Source organism: Primulina tabacum, chromosome 1 (genome assembly GCF_025594145.1).
Source record: "Primulina tabacum isolate GXHZ01 chromosome 1, ASM2559414v2, whole genome shotgun sequence".
In the NCBI taxonomy this organism is placed as follows: Eukaryota; Viridiplantae; Streptophyta; class Magnoliopsida; order Lamiales; family Gesneriaceae; genus Primulina; species Primulina tabacum.
In genome coordinates this window covers 25086376-25100834 of record NC_134550.1, presented here as the reverse complement: position 1 = coordinate 25100834, position 14459 = coordinate 25086376, and the positions used below count along the sequence as shown (strand labels likewise).

The 14459-nt window shown below is 34.1% G+C and overlaps 1 protein-coding gene across 3 annotated transcripts; it reads left to right on the top strand.

Annotated features, from left to right (window-relative positions):
* The first annotated feature begins 4376 nt into the window (after positions 1–4376).
* LOC142543035 (phosphoinositide phosphatase SAC2-like) lies at positions 4377–14186 on the top strand. 3 transcript variants are annotated; one of them, XM_075650012.1, is made up of 17 exons: positions 4377–4487; positions 4769–4873; positions 6933–7137; positions 7255–7420; positions 8021–8243; positions 8665–8741; positions 9028–9215; positions 9293–9390; positions 9518–9651; positions 9742–9837; positions 10334–10712; positions 11614–11735; positions 11906–12019; positions 12714–12905; positions 13122–13298; positions 13686–13767; positions 13934–14186. In XM_075650012.1, exons 2-17 carry the CDS (start codon positions 4799–4801, stop codon positions 14024–14026), a joined length of 2421 nt encoding a protein of 806 aa, XP_075506127.1. In that variant the 5' UTR covers positions 4377–4487; positions 4769–4798; the 3' UTR covers positions 14027–14186. The 3 variants fall into 3 exon arrangements, with proteins under 3 accessions (XP_075506127.1, XP_075506117.1, XP_075506137.1); XM_075650002.1 differs by having other exon boundaries at positions 4383–4873; XM_075650022.1 differs by lacking the exons at positions 4377–4487; positions 4769–4873; positions 6933–7137 and having other exon boundaries at positions 7255–7919.
* Positions 14187–14459: the final 273 nt, after the last annotated feature.

Genomic DNA, 14459 nt, shown 5'->3' with positions numbered 1-14459 from the left:
AATACAAATGGAAGAAATCACATGCATTAAAATTGGTGATAGGTAATCCATCTGATCCGGTACAAAGTGAGTCTACAGAAACAAACTGAACGAAGATGGTTCAGTTGTGCGCAATAAAGCAAGGCTTGTAGCACAAGGATATAGGCAAGAAGAAAGAATTGGTTACGACGAGACATATGCACCAGTTGCACGACTGGAAGCAATCAGAATATTCCTTGCTTATGCCGCATTGAAAGATTTCAAATTCTACCAAATGGATGTTAAGAGTGCACTCCTGAGTGGTCAACTGCAGGAAGAAGTGTATGTTGAACAACCACCAGGTTTTGTAAATCACTTAATTCCTAATTATGTTTACCATTTTGAACAAAGCTTTATTTGGTCTTAAACAAGCTCCAAGAGCTTGGTATGAGACACTTTCAAAATTCTTAACTGATCATGATTTTACTGTTGGATTAGTTGACAAAAATTTGTTCAAATTTTCAAAGAATGATCATATTTTACTTATGCAAATATATAATGATATTATTCTTGGGTCAACTAATCCCAAATTATGTGATAAATTTGCCAAGTTAATGCAGGAAAAATCTGAGATGAGTATAATGGGTGAACTGAAGTTCTTTCTAGGTCTGCAAGTGAAGAAACTGGAAACTGGTACTTTTATTAGTCAGAAAAAATACACGAAGGAATTGCTTAAGAAATTTGACATGGAGACATGTTCAGCTGCAAATACTCCCATGAGCTCATCGATTAAATTAGACAAAGATGAGGGAGAATATCAGTTGAGACGGCACTCTACAAAGGTTTAGTAGGTTCTTTATTATACCTAACTTCTAGTCGTTCTGATATTGTATTTGTTGTTTGTATGTGTACTAGATTTCAGGTAGATCCTAAGCAATCGCATTTTTCTGCTGCCAAAACGCATATTGAAATATCTTAAAGGCACACAAAATGTGGGCTTATGGTATGCTAAGGACCCATCTTTCAATTTAGTTGGCTATTCAGATGCAGATTATGCAGGATGTAACTTGATCGCAAAAGCACCACTGAATCATGTCAGTTTCTAGGAGCATGACCGCTTGAATTACAGACCGCTTATAATTCAACCGTTTTTAAGCTTGATCGCAAAAGCACCACTGGATCATGTCAGTTTCTAGGAGCATGACCGCTTGAATTACAGACCGCTTGAATTACAGACCGCTTATAATTCAACCGTTTGAAGTAAAAGAAGCTCGAACTTTGAAGGACTTCCCAAACCGGCTGTTCGTAGACTTTAAATAATGTCATTAAGAGACCTATTTATTGCTCACTTAATGAAAAATATTCTCTGACCGGTTTAGGACATTCAATAGTTTGCACATCTTCAAAGTCAGCTAGTTTCTACACCAGTCCCGAGAATGATTTGCATTTATATGACTATCCTAGAAAAGAAAGATCATTTATATCTTACAAAGTTCTGATGACAAAAACAGTTGTCATAACCGGTAACTAAGTAGTAACTCTTCAAGGAACGGGATTCAAGGCCATGCTAGCAAAGAGAACATTAAATGCATTTCTGAGAAAAATTTGATGCAGATGCAGCTGATAGTGGCACAACATTCCATGGTTACATGTTTACGTTACTCACCCTCCTCCCGACCGTTGGAATGTCATCTTGTAAAAGAAGAGTTGAGAGCATGCAATAAAAGCAGTTTTTCTTGATCAAATTGTGCGATTATCACAAGCCTTCATACTTTAAAGATTCAGAGCGCACTCAAAGTTTATATACTTTCATCGCTCATCAGCACACACTGAATAGAAAGGTATCTGATCATTCAAGGATCATCTTCGTGCTACCAAAAACAGATTGTTTTGTTTACATCAGTAACCTTTTAGTTATTTGATTATGTTGTGGTGTCTAGTTAACTGAGTGTACTTAAAATCCAGAATTATAAAGTGATCACTAAGAGTTCCAAAACAGGCAGTGTAATAAGTCCTGATTGGAGTGAGATTTTGCAAAGAGTTTTTGTAAAGCCAAAGTCTTTTAGTGTAATCATTCCTGAAGAGGAAGAAGGGGTGGCGTATGAGTTTTCATATCCGAACATCTATAAAAACCTTGTGTCTTTTACTTCTTGTGAGCACTTATTTTTCATACTACATTTTGTTGATAAGTTTGCCAACATGTTATAGCTATTATTAGAAATCTTGAACCGTTTTTCGCACTCCACAGTGGTTCATATTTCTAACAGTTTGAGAAGAATTTTCAACCGCCTAAAAAACGGTTGAAAACAAATATTAAAAGCAAATAATTTTAAAGAGTTTATTCATCCCCTTCTAAACACTCTTTCCTGATCTCAACAAAATATTTTCAAAAGTTTTGCTTAATCGTATAAAGGAGAATGTAAAAAACTGCTCTGATACTAAATAAAAAAAAATTATTCATGTTTGAACTTAATAACATGATACTGAACGCAGAAAAATAGATCGAATATTAATTTTAATGATTAAATATGAAAAATCTTTGAACACCTCATTTGAATTTCTTCAAGTTGTTTGAGAATCTTATAAGTAGTCTAGAACTCACAACTGACTGTGTTGTATAAAAATAATCAAACCTTTTTTCGTTTGAAATTTTATTATTATTAGGAAAAATTAGTTTTTTTTAAAAAAAAAATTAATAATACGGTTTAGAAAGGACGTTAGTATTTTCCTTTCCGTGTGCTGTACTCTAAAAGTAAGATAGAAGCAACTGAAGAAGTACATGAAATCTGATTTCAAATTGGTGAATTTAATGTTTCTACAAATTTTTTTTTAAAATGTAATGTAAGTTAATAACACCTAAATAAATTGAAGGACCACATTATAAATACTGAATTTGAATTCAAATTGTCGAATTTAATGTAAAATTTAACTTAATATGATTAGACGCTACATGTTTATTACAATGATTACGAGTTAATTTCAAGTTGGTACAAAATTTTAGTAAATTTATTTTAGAAGTTTCTATTTTCGAACAACCCGATATCAGTCACGGATTCATGGTGCTTGTTGCGGAAATCAATTCGATTTATTTTTGAGATGTACTAATCTACAAACGAGTACTACTAAATACGAGTATTTATTGATATGTTAATTTTAAAGAAACCATTGATTTTAACGAATTTGATTGCGTGCATGCTATGCATTCACATCCAAGTATATCGCTCATTTGACTAAGCAGTGGCAACAAAGCTTAAAATGATCTATTCCAGTTTGCTAGACCAATATAAGTTACTTTAATTTTAGATAAAGTACAATAAACATGTATGAGAATGGTATATATAATGTGCTAATTGCACATGTTTTTATAAAAAGTACAAAGACATAAATACAATCTCTTAAAAAAAAAAAACTAATAAACAACTGAAAAATGATTTTTGGAAAATCGGTTTATTATTTTATTTAAGCACACCTTCTCGTTAGCTTCTGCTTAATTTAATTCAAATTTAAAAACTGATGATATATTGATTATGCTTCTATAAAAATGATTATCAGAAAAAATTTCAATTTTTCACTTTTTTTTTCGAATATTAATAACTACTAATTTTTCACTACTTATTCATATCGATAAATTTGAAAATATAATATTTTGCAAACAATCTTTGTTATATCTTCAATTTTTTTAAAATCAACCAAATTTAACCGTCGTTAAAAAAAAAAATCAAGCACACTAAACTCATTAGCAGGGGATTCTATATCGAATTTTTATAAATGCTAGAGTGTTTTTCACTTTTTTGAATTTTTGTGTGGAATACTGATATAATTTGTGCAGCCAACATAATTAGGTAAGAATTGCTACATAGCTTATGAAAATGAATTCAAACCAACGAGATTTTGCGTTCCAGTCTCAAGATAGATTTATTATCTCGTAAAGAGTATGATGTATGAAGACAAAAACTTGTTGTCGTATTTTGTGAGACGAATCTCTTATTTGTAATGCTAATAGTATAATTTTTTTATTGACCCGTCTCACAGATAAAGATTCGTGAGACCGTCTCACAAGAGACCTACTCGTGTATGAATTAAGTCAGGCAGGCTCGATCCGATTCCAAAAATGGAGATTTGAAACAAAGCAGTTATTAGTTGTTTTTTTTTTATTGTGAGCCTAATAACTCGTAATAAACTCCTCCACGGTTATTATATTTTTCCAATTTGAAATTTGGCTTTGCAGCAGCTGTTTAATACTCGGTTTAATAAACACAACGAATCCCCAATTATTGTAGGCAATTTTATATACATAATATATTTTATTCTCACTATATATATATACACACACACACACACACACACACTGATACATAATATAATTTATTCACACACTATATATATATATATATATATACTGATGCTATATACAATTTGGGCAGGAGCTGTCAACGTAGTAGCTCTGGTTCTCCCATTGCCCTCTCGATCTACACCTGAGAACATCTGAGTTTCTCTCTCCGATTTGCTTCAATTAGTGTCGGTGTTGTGTAAGATTATTTTGTTGTTTTGTTCTTAAATTTTTTGGATTTTCTTTGCTGTTTATTTCCTGGATTGTTTGAGACTAGCCTCATTGTTGTTAATTTAGCTATATTATCGGAGTTTCAATGCATTGAACTTGTTGAGTCGTATGAGGAGTGGACTCTGGTGTCTAAATATATATGTATGTATATGTATGTATGTTTGTATGGTGTGCTTTGTTGGAGGAATCTAGGGTTTGTAAAGCAGAGTTGACTCTGGTTATTTTTATGCGCTGATTACTTGATTGAAGCCCGGGCACACAAGGCTCGGGACGGGAAGCATGGCTTTAGAGAATGAGCAGCACCTTGGCAGCCGCGGCTATTTGCAGAAGTTCAGGCTTTATGAGACATCATCGGTATGATTTTGTAACTGAATGGTTTTGATCTCTTTTTGGCCTCCCATGGATCAATCGTTTATCTTGCTTCGTTGTTGATGTGTTGTTGTTTAAGCATGATTTTTTGTTGCCTGGTAAGGAAGCATGTATGATGTTGCTCAATGGTCTGTGATTGAAGACTGAAATTCAACCAAAAATTGGATCTTGAATCTCTTATGGCTATTATTATTCCCTAACAAATACTAGCTTCTTGTAAAACCTAAAATTTGAAAAACTTGTCCATCATCACAGTAGATTTTGATCCTGGAGATCTTGATAATTGCTATAAATAGATAGTCTTTTTTTCTGCGATTTAGAAAAATCCAGAGGTTTCCTTATCATGTTTGTTTCATATTTTTCTCGATAAATTTTCTGGAATATGGTGATCTTTGCCCAAATTTCTCTAAAAATTTAATTGGAATGATTACATAGTGTAAAGCCATTTGGGATGTTGGTGGCTTGGAGCAAACTCAATCGCTCAACACTTTTAACTTGACGTCCAGCCATTTTTTTATACGAGTTTTAGTAAAGTTGGATAACTTATAGACGAAAATATAGAATTACTAGCGTGAAATCTTGTCGATTGCTGGAGGTGGGATACAACTGGAACTGCAAGTATATATGCAGCAGTAAAATTCTCAAACCATGATTGAAACCCTATAAAGATGAAAATTTGGTACGTAAGGACGTGCATGCATGTGCATGATTATTGCGTGAGTGGAAATAGAAGTGTTTCTCTACAATTAGCTGATGCAGCTTTAAAACAGTACTTTTAACATGTAATTAAGTATGTGCACAAAGTTGTTCTCTTTGCTTGTGTTTGGATTGAAGAATTAGCCATGCGCATAATTTATTCTTATTGAAATAAGTGAATATAACCTTGTTAAAAATTGTCTTATTTAAGCCTGTTACCTTGAAAAACTTCAGGCTTTTTATTGTACTGGACACCTGTCCAATATTATTTTAAGTCTTAAGTATTAGCTCTTAATTTTCCATGATCCGATAACTGTGTACATGCTTCACTTTTCTAGAACTTCATGAGGAATCCTATTTCTGATTCCTCTATATATTTCTGTTTTGATTTAATTTACTTTAAGCTGGTAAGGATGGAAGATGTTATTTCTCGTTTGCACCTATGACCACTTTTGGCACCAAATTAATAAATATGGACTTCTCAAATAAAATAGTGAAAGGTGTATCAGAAAGTAAATGCATCTCGTGTTTCTCACATGGATCGTAGCCAGTAATTTTGACCTTTTAGGTATGAAATCTGTTGCCTAGACCATAGATGAGAAAACATATGAAGAGAGGAAAGAACAATTACATGATCGGGAAGCTTGAACCAAATCATTATAATCAAAATTTTGTGAACCATCAACACTAAATGTGGTGACACCGCAAGGTTATGCGAAATTGATATATATTGTAATATAAAAAAAAGGAATTGATCTTGTGAGGAAAAATTGACGAAGCTGCTATGGGCAGTTGTATCTCGTGTTTATTTGGCAAGGAGGAAAACAAAAGGAAAGCGCTCATTTGAATATTAGAAAGGAAGGTGAAGTCTAGGGTTGTATGCCTGACATTAATTTTCATACAGGGCCCAGTTAATTATTATGATGGTTTCTACTTTTCGTACAATAAGAGTAATGCTGATTCCAATAGCTTTATATTTATATGTTTGCAGTGTGATTTTTGTTTTAAATTTGTAATTATATTGCTGAACATTTCTAAATTTTGGATTTTTAACTCGACATTTCTGTGTCGTTGAAATGGCTGTTATGAACCTAACGAACCCCTTTTTATTTTATCTATTCGGTACTTGCAACTAGAGTGGGATTGCTTTTTTTTTGTTGTCATTGGATATGTATAGTAGCTTCATATGGCTTTGTTTTTCCCATTTCAAACTTACACGTGTGTTGAATTAGTTCTGTCTTACAACATCTTCTCTTGTTTCTCCTTTAGATAGGAAGTAGTCAGAAGTTGTCACTTGTTAAATTTTCATTCTAATATGCTGAAACTATTTATGTTCGTTTCAATTTAGAACTTTTATATGATTGGACGGGACAAAAACAGAATCTGTTGGAAAGTCTTAAAGATCAACAGATTAGAACAGACTGAGCTGATCATCATTGAAGATTCAACAACATATTCAGAATGTGATTGCTATGACCTCCTGAGAAGAATACATGAAGGAAACATGTCTACTGGTGGACTTAAATTTGTCACCACCTGTTATGGAATTGTCGGTATGTTATATTCTCAGGATTCCGTACCCAAAATTTGTATGTGTTTGAGCTCGAGAAGCAACTTTTCCTCTCCATCTCTGTCCCAGATACTTACTAATGGCTTTCCTGTGGTTTTAGGTTTCATAAAATTTCTGGGACCTTATTACATGCTGCTTATCACTAAAAGAAAGAAAATTGGCACCATATGTGGTCATGCAGTATATGCCATTGCCAAGAGCGAGATGATTCCTATCCCCAATGCTACGGTTCAATCAAATATGGCTTATTCTAGGAATGAGAACAGGTTTTTGCTGATTTTGCATGTAAATGTAAAGTGGTGGTGATATTAGGAGAGTGCTGAACTGTAAATTAAGCATGCTCATTTGGGGTGCGTAGATTAATGTCTTAATGTAGGTTTCTCTCTAATTTTGTCTTGTTAGTCTATGGTTTAGCATTTTTAGACCACTTATACACTGGTGGTGGTTTCTGATTGTTTGCTAGGCATCCGCTCAGCGCAATGTCAATCATGTGAAATTAATTAATTTATGTACATACTAGAATATTTACTTTTTGTTATTTGAGCTCAAACAGCAGAGAATGCTTCAAATAAATATTTTGTTAGCCTTCAATAGTTCAATATTCGTTGCACCATTGCAAGTCTTTTTCCCTCCTAGTAACAGTGCAGGGGCACATGATGATGTGTTGTGATGTTAATTTGCCATGTTGTACAAAACAAGGTATTATCATGATACACAAAAAGGTAGTACAGAGGTTAAGCAGGGGATATATTACTTTTTTGTTAGGTAGTTAATCTGCAATGAGTTTAGGTTTCATTTTTTGTCAATATAATGGACTTCTATTTATTTGCGTTTGTCTCTCCCTTCTCTTTTGTGTTGATTAATAGATACAAGAAGCTTCTCCGGGCCGTGGATCTTACAAAGGACTTCTTTTTTAGCTACTCCTACCATCTTATGCTTAGTCTTCAAAAGAACATGAGCAATCATGAAACGGGACAAGCTCTATATGAGACAATGTTTGTCTGGAATGCATTCTTGACTCGCGGAATTCGTAGTCAGCTCAAGAATTCAATTTGGACAATTGCATTACTTTATGGATTCTTTAAGCAGGTAATTTCAGTTTTAAGTTTCTTAAGAGCAGGGCGTAATTACAGTTTTAAGTTTCTTAAGAGTAGGCCTGTTGCGAGTTAATTTTCTAACTACTACTCAAGTCTTTGTAAGATAGTATTTCTATAGTATTATTCTCTTGTCGGCGTTATGTTTCTGCTTACTATTTTGGGTCTTGATGGTGATGATAGATTAGCCCTTGTTGAGTTTTTCAGAATATATTTCTTCACTTTGGATTTCTCTACGATTTTCTATATCTAAGGTCAAAATTTTAAGAGTAAGCTTTCGAGGATGTGTTGTGGTTATATTTGTTGTCGTTCTTTGGCAGTATGTTTTGTAGCAATTATGTTGTTGGCCCCTATGTTTATATTTCTTCTTTCTGTGGAATCATGTGGACCTATGTATTGTTTATTCTTTTTAACAGGTTGAACTTTCAATATCTGGGCGTTATTTCAACCTTATTCTCATTTCTAGAAGATCTCGTCATTATGCTGGAACCAGGTTTTCAATTATTTATGATTGGTGAATTTTCATGACTTTGCTTGTAATGAATGAATTAGTACTATACATGTAGCGCGACACACATCATTTTATGTAGAAGAAACAAAACACATTCAACGAATTATTGGCTTAAGCTTAACATATTGTAACGAGTGTATTGCTACAGGGGACTTACAAGGCACTTTTGTCTGATGAATGACCAAAAATTATGATAAATGAGACACCTAGTCTTCTCTTTCTTCCTTATTATACTTTGACCATGTCCCTTCTCTCTTTTGTGTCTCAGATATTTGAAACGGGGGGTCAATGAGAAGGGACGCGTAGCAAATGACGTTGAGACTGAACAAATTGTGCTCGAGGAGGCTCTTCAAGGAAGTCCCATACAGATGTCTTCCGTTGTACAGATCCGTGGATCAATACCCCTTTTTTGGTCACAAGAAACATCACGGTTAAATATCAAACCTGATATTATACGTATGGCTCAACAAAATTGAAGGCTATTTCAAATTGTTTGTTTTTCATTATAATACTTACACCACTTCTTCTTCTAGTATCAAGAAAGGACCACGTGTATGAAGCCACTAAACTCCACTTCAGGAATCTTGTCAAGAGATATGGGAATCCTATCATTATATTAAATCTGATTAAGGTAATTTTGGTAGGGACTGGTGTTCCAAACATTTGCATGCTTCCTCAGCTTTCAGTCCTCTGAGTCTCTGACTTTATTTTTGTTTCATATTTCTAATTTTCCATTTTCTTTAATTCGTGATTGTCAGACTCGTGAGAAGAAGCCTAGAGAATCTATTCTCCGTGCAGAGTTTGCTTATGCTATTGAGGTTATTAATAAAGATCTCACACCTGAAAGTTGCTTAAAGTTCCTTCACTGGGACTTGAATAAATACTCAAGAACGTAGGTTTGCGAATCTTGATTTCTATTGGCTCCAATGCATTTTGCACATGATATATAATTGACTCAATTATTTTCTTGTCTATTTTTCAGCAAAGGAACAAGTGTGTTGGCATATTTAGTCAAAGTAGCTGTTAATGCATTGGAGTTGACCGGATTCTTCTGCTGTCAAGTATACCCATCTTCATGGTAAGAGAAGTTTATTAGTGGACCGAGTTTGATTTGAGTAGTTCCACTATTAGAAACACACAGTTTTTCATTCTTATTCCAGTCAGTATTTCTTGGGAAATTGTCAGTGTGAGATCATGAGGTTGATTTAGGCTTGAATTATGTTTACTTTGGTGGTGCAATTGCCATCTACAAGTTCTAGTTCTTCAGAGAAATCAATGTGCCAATGGTCATTTTGTCAAAGTTACATGCAATGACTTGTAATACAGGCACAAACTCTTATAATTTCAATTGTGTTGCTTATCTTAGCATTATTTGAATCTGTGCTTCTTGGACTCATCTGATATCTCCCACATATGTTTTTTTTGTCCTTCGTAATAGAATACGGAATTATTCTCCAAAAGATGTTGTATTTCATGTTTGGGGATCTTTGTGCAGTCACAGATTATTGGGCTCCTGGAGCGAAATATTTTCTTATGTGTTCCCCATGTCTGACCATCTGTGGAAACTTTTTCAGCGAACTTCAATGCAGTACTAACTGTGATGTTAATTGTGCCAATGAGGATTTATGCAATATGATCAAGGATTTTGACAGCTTGGATGAAGAGGACAAAATTAAGGAAAATGATTGCGTGGATGGAAGTCATTTTGTCAAGCCTCCTGCCTTTCAAAAAGGAGTTTTAAGGACAAATTGCATTGACTGTCTGGATCGCACAAATGTTGCTCAGTATGTGTATGGGCTGGTTGCTCTTGGTCATCAGCTGCATGCTTTTGGGTACGCCGATGTTCCTACCATCAACTTAGACTCCTCTTTGGCGAATGATTTAATGAAGATTTATGAGGTGATGGGTGACACCCTTGCTCTACAATATGGTGGATCTGCAGCACACAATAAGGTAAACGATGTGGCTCCGAAGTTATGTGGTTATAATTGTACTAGTACGAGTTGAGTGGAAAATTTCACTTCATATATTTTTGTTCCCAAAGTTGGGGAAATCTAAATAATTTATCTTCAAAGGCTGAAAATATGAGTCAGCTTATGGTTTATGAATGAAATTTCTGCTTAATGAATATAAGGTGACAGAAAAGACGTATTTCAACATTTAACCTTCGTTCAGAATATTTACGACTACTCGTGACCGTCAGGATGGGCCACAATGGAGTTGATTAATGTTAGATCCATATTTTTCACCTTTTAGGAGAGCAATGAGGATCTTTTTTCATCTGACTAGAGGATTTCATATTTTAAACTCAGAAAATTCTGTATGCTACTTCAAAATTCTTCAACTTTTTGTTAGAAAACAATGGTTAAAACTTAGTCTGCTTGCCTTGATATATAAGAACTAGTAGCTTGGTTATGTTTCATTTCATCATTATCTTCCTGCAGAAGAGCTGAAAGCGGATTCTTCTGTTTGCATGAAGCCAATGTCTCATCAAAATTGCTTATTTCAAGTTTTAGTTATTTAATGCTGAAAACTTGATAGTTAATCTATTTGCACTACCTGGGAGATAGTTCATTCCATCAGATCGATGACATCAATAAATATCATGCACTGTCGCATTAATGATGCTTTGAGTTAACTCATTTCATTGCATAAGTGTATCAACAACTGTCTCTGAGGAAAAGCTGTAATATGTGATTAAGTTGTACATCTGTGTCCTTTTCCTCCATTTATCTTCTTCTTGATTATTCAGTTGAAGCCCATGGTTTTTCTTATCCATATCAGTGCATTAAATGTTATTACTTCAGAATCATGACACAACTGATATGCACTCCACATTTGCTATGTCAAACAGATATTTTCAGAAAGAAGAGGTCAATGGAAAGCGGCAACTCAATCCCAGGAGTTTTTGAGAACTCTTCAACGCTATTACAGTAATACTTACATGGATGCTGAGAAACAAGATGCCATTAATGTGTAAGCCAATTGGTTCTCCCAAATTTTTAATAAAAGATCATGTTCTAATTTATTTATCTTGCCAAATAAGTTCAGGCACATTTTGAGTGTAATCCATTTCTAGAATCACAATTATCGAGATTACCACATTTCCAGCTTAATATGTAGTGCTTACTTCTTCCCATGAGCAGGTTTTTGGGATATTTTCAGCCACAGCAGGATAAACCAGCTCTGTGGGAACTTGATTCTGATCAGCATTACGATGTTGGAAGGCGTGGTTCTGATTTTACTGAAGAAAATGCCAGGTATTTTTTATAATTTGATCAAGTCTTTGTGTACTTGAAGAGAGCTTAATGTTAGTCTAATGTTTGCTAATCGGACGCTCCTTTGTCTTGTTTAGTTCCATTTCCTAACAGTATTCATCTCTAAAGTACTTCATTAATGAGAACGTGACCCACTCACCACCAATATATTCAAGCCAAAATGAAAAGATATTTCTAGACTTTCACCTTTTCAATCTTCATCTAAAACACCCAATTAATACAAAATGGCAGTTAAAACTAGATTAGGCATTGTAAATTTGTTTGTACAATTTTAGAACGTTGTAAATCTAACTTATACTCAAAATCCTATTTCACGAAGTTTAATTTTAATAGTATAGCAGTCATCTTCATTTGCATTTTCTCCGATTTCCTCTATGTGAAATTAGCATCTTACAGATCACTTATTCCCTTTTTTGGCAGCAATATCCTTATTACCCAACTGGTATATGGACCTGACAGGAAATATATAGGCATAAGCATCTGATAGATGTTTTAAATATTTATTTGTACTGTCAACTGGTAATTGTTTCTAGAAATAGAATTCATTTGGACAAAATTGTTAGGTATCACCTGGTTGAAGTACTTGTTGAGAGGCTATACATCTTCAATGCTTATTTGTAGTCGAACAAGTAGGGTCCTCGAAAATGCCTTGATTCTCTTTTATTGGAGTGTATAGGTCAATTATCAAAAGGTCATTCTCTGATGGAAACATTCTGTGTGATACCAACTCACCTATTGAAGATGCAAATGCTGAAAACGTGGGTAATTCTAACAAACCACTATCTGGAAAGACTCAAAGCTGTGACATGGGTCTTTCTGAGTCGACTCCAGAGATCTCAACTTGCGGAAGTCAAGTATCTTTTTCCAGGCAAGTTTTAACTTAATGATATATCTTATTGCTGGCAATTTTTGGAGTATGAATGGATGACCAGATTTTTGGACAATGAAATAGGAAATTATAGAGTGTTTGCTGTTCGCTTTGTAAAAATTAAGTAGTTTTGCGTTTGACATCATGTTAGCTGTTGTTGTTTGGCTCATATTGTTTATATTGTTCACTTTTTCTAATGAAGACTGCTTCATGCAGGTACACCCCCTCAATGTCTCGCATACAGCTTTTTCCAGATATGAAACCAGATCGGTATCTCGAAACTGATGACATGTACTTATATAAACGTGGAGATTCATTCAATTGCTCAAATTTTCTTGACATTGATTGGCTTTCTGTATCCGGAAATTCATGTGAAGAGGAAACATATGAGAGGTAATAATTGTTTAGATAACAATTCTCCATTTTGCTCGAATGTTCTATCTCCATAATTTAAGAGAGATTGAGGGAGTATAGGGTTTAGTGAAGGAAGAGATTTTTGGGGGAAAATTTCTCGTACATATTTCTACTGGAATGTGGTCCAGCGAAAGCAAAATACAAGATTTGTGTATGTTTAATCCCAGTCGTTGATAAAGCTGCTAACTCTGATTCCAAGCCTTAAATCTAACCATTAACCAATTACTAACTTCAATTATTATCATTACTAATTCTAATCACGTAATTAATACTAATATCTTTGATACTACTTTCCCCTTCATTTGTTCAACTATGCATTCTCTGTAGTTATAACAGTTTGACTATTCAACGTCTTGTCGATTTCAGATCTACACTAATTGGCTCGTTGTCTACTGGTTTTTCGTCGGGTGAAATTAAACCGGAGACCAGCTCCTCCAACCTCTTGAAGGTTAGTCCACTTGTCAAAACCGAACCTAATGTAACACCGAGACTGTAGCTAAAAAATTTAAAGAGACCACAGGGATGCAAGCTAATGTACATTAAAGGACTTTCTTGAGTTTTCATCTTGTTGCAAGCTAATGTCTGTTTATGCAATTGGTCGTCTCACATTTCAGGAAAAGGAACCCGCCGCAGAAGATATACGCTTGACTGGATTCTCTGAAAGATTCGTCCATTGGGTTACCCATGGGGATCTACTTTTTCCTTGAACTTCAACATTTTCTAATTTGCAATTGAACCCATCCGAAGGATGTGTATTTTGCTGGAAATAAATATGACAGAAGATAACGATATTAGAGAAAGGGACATGCCAAAAAATTTTGGTACATAAGATTGCAAATTTCAACAAAAATAGCTCCAAATTGTAAATTGGCAGGCATTAATTTACATTGAGAGTGTCATTTAACCTTGAAGTAGATTACAGATACACCCCTTTAGATCCTTATAATTGTTCCTTTAAATTCCTATAAATTTTCAGTCTTGTAAATATTTTGCAGGAGCTTCTTTTTTGGATTTTATATAATCTATTCTTTTGTTGAAATAATTTTTCTTTGTTAATATGATTTAGGGGAATCGTTTTTTTTTTTTATATTATTATCTTAATGAGGCAATATTCATGTTATATAAATATATAATCCGTTG

Coding starts and splice junctions, on each gene's coding strand:
- LOC142543035 (XM_075650012.1), top strand. CDS start 4,799: ATGGCTTTAGAGAATGAGCAGCACCTTGGCAGCCGCGGCTATTTGCAG. Junction 12,906..13,121: donor AGTCAAGTATCTTTTTCCAG/GCAAGTTTTAAC, acceptor TGCTTCATGCAG/GTACACCCCCTCAATGTCTC. Junction 13,768..13,933: donor GCTCCTCCAACCTCTTGAAG/GTTAGTCCACTT, acceptor CTCACATTTCAG/GAAAAGGAACCCGCCGCAGA.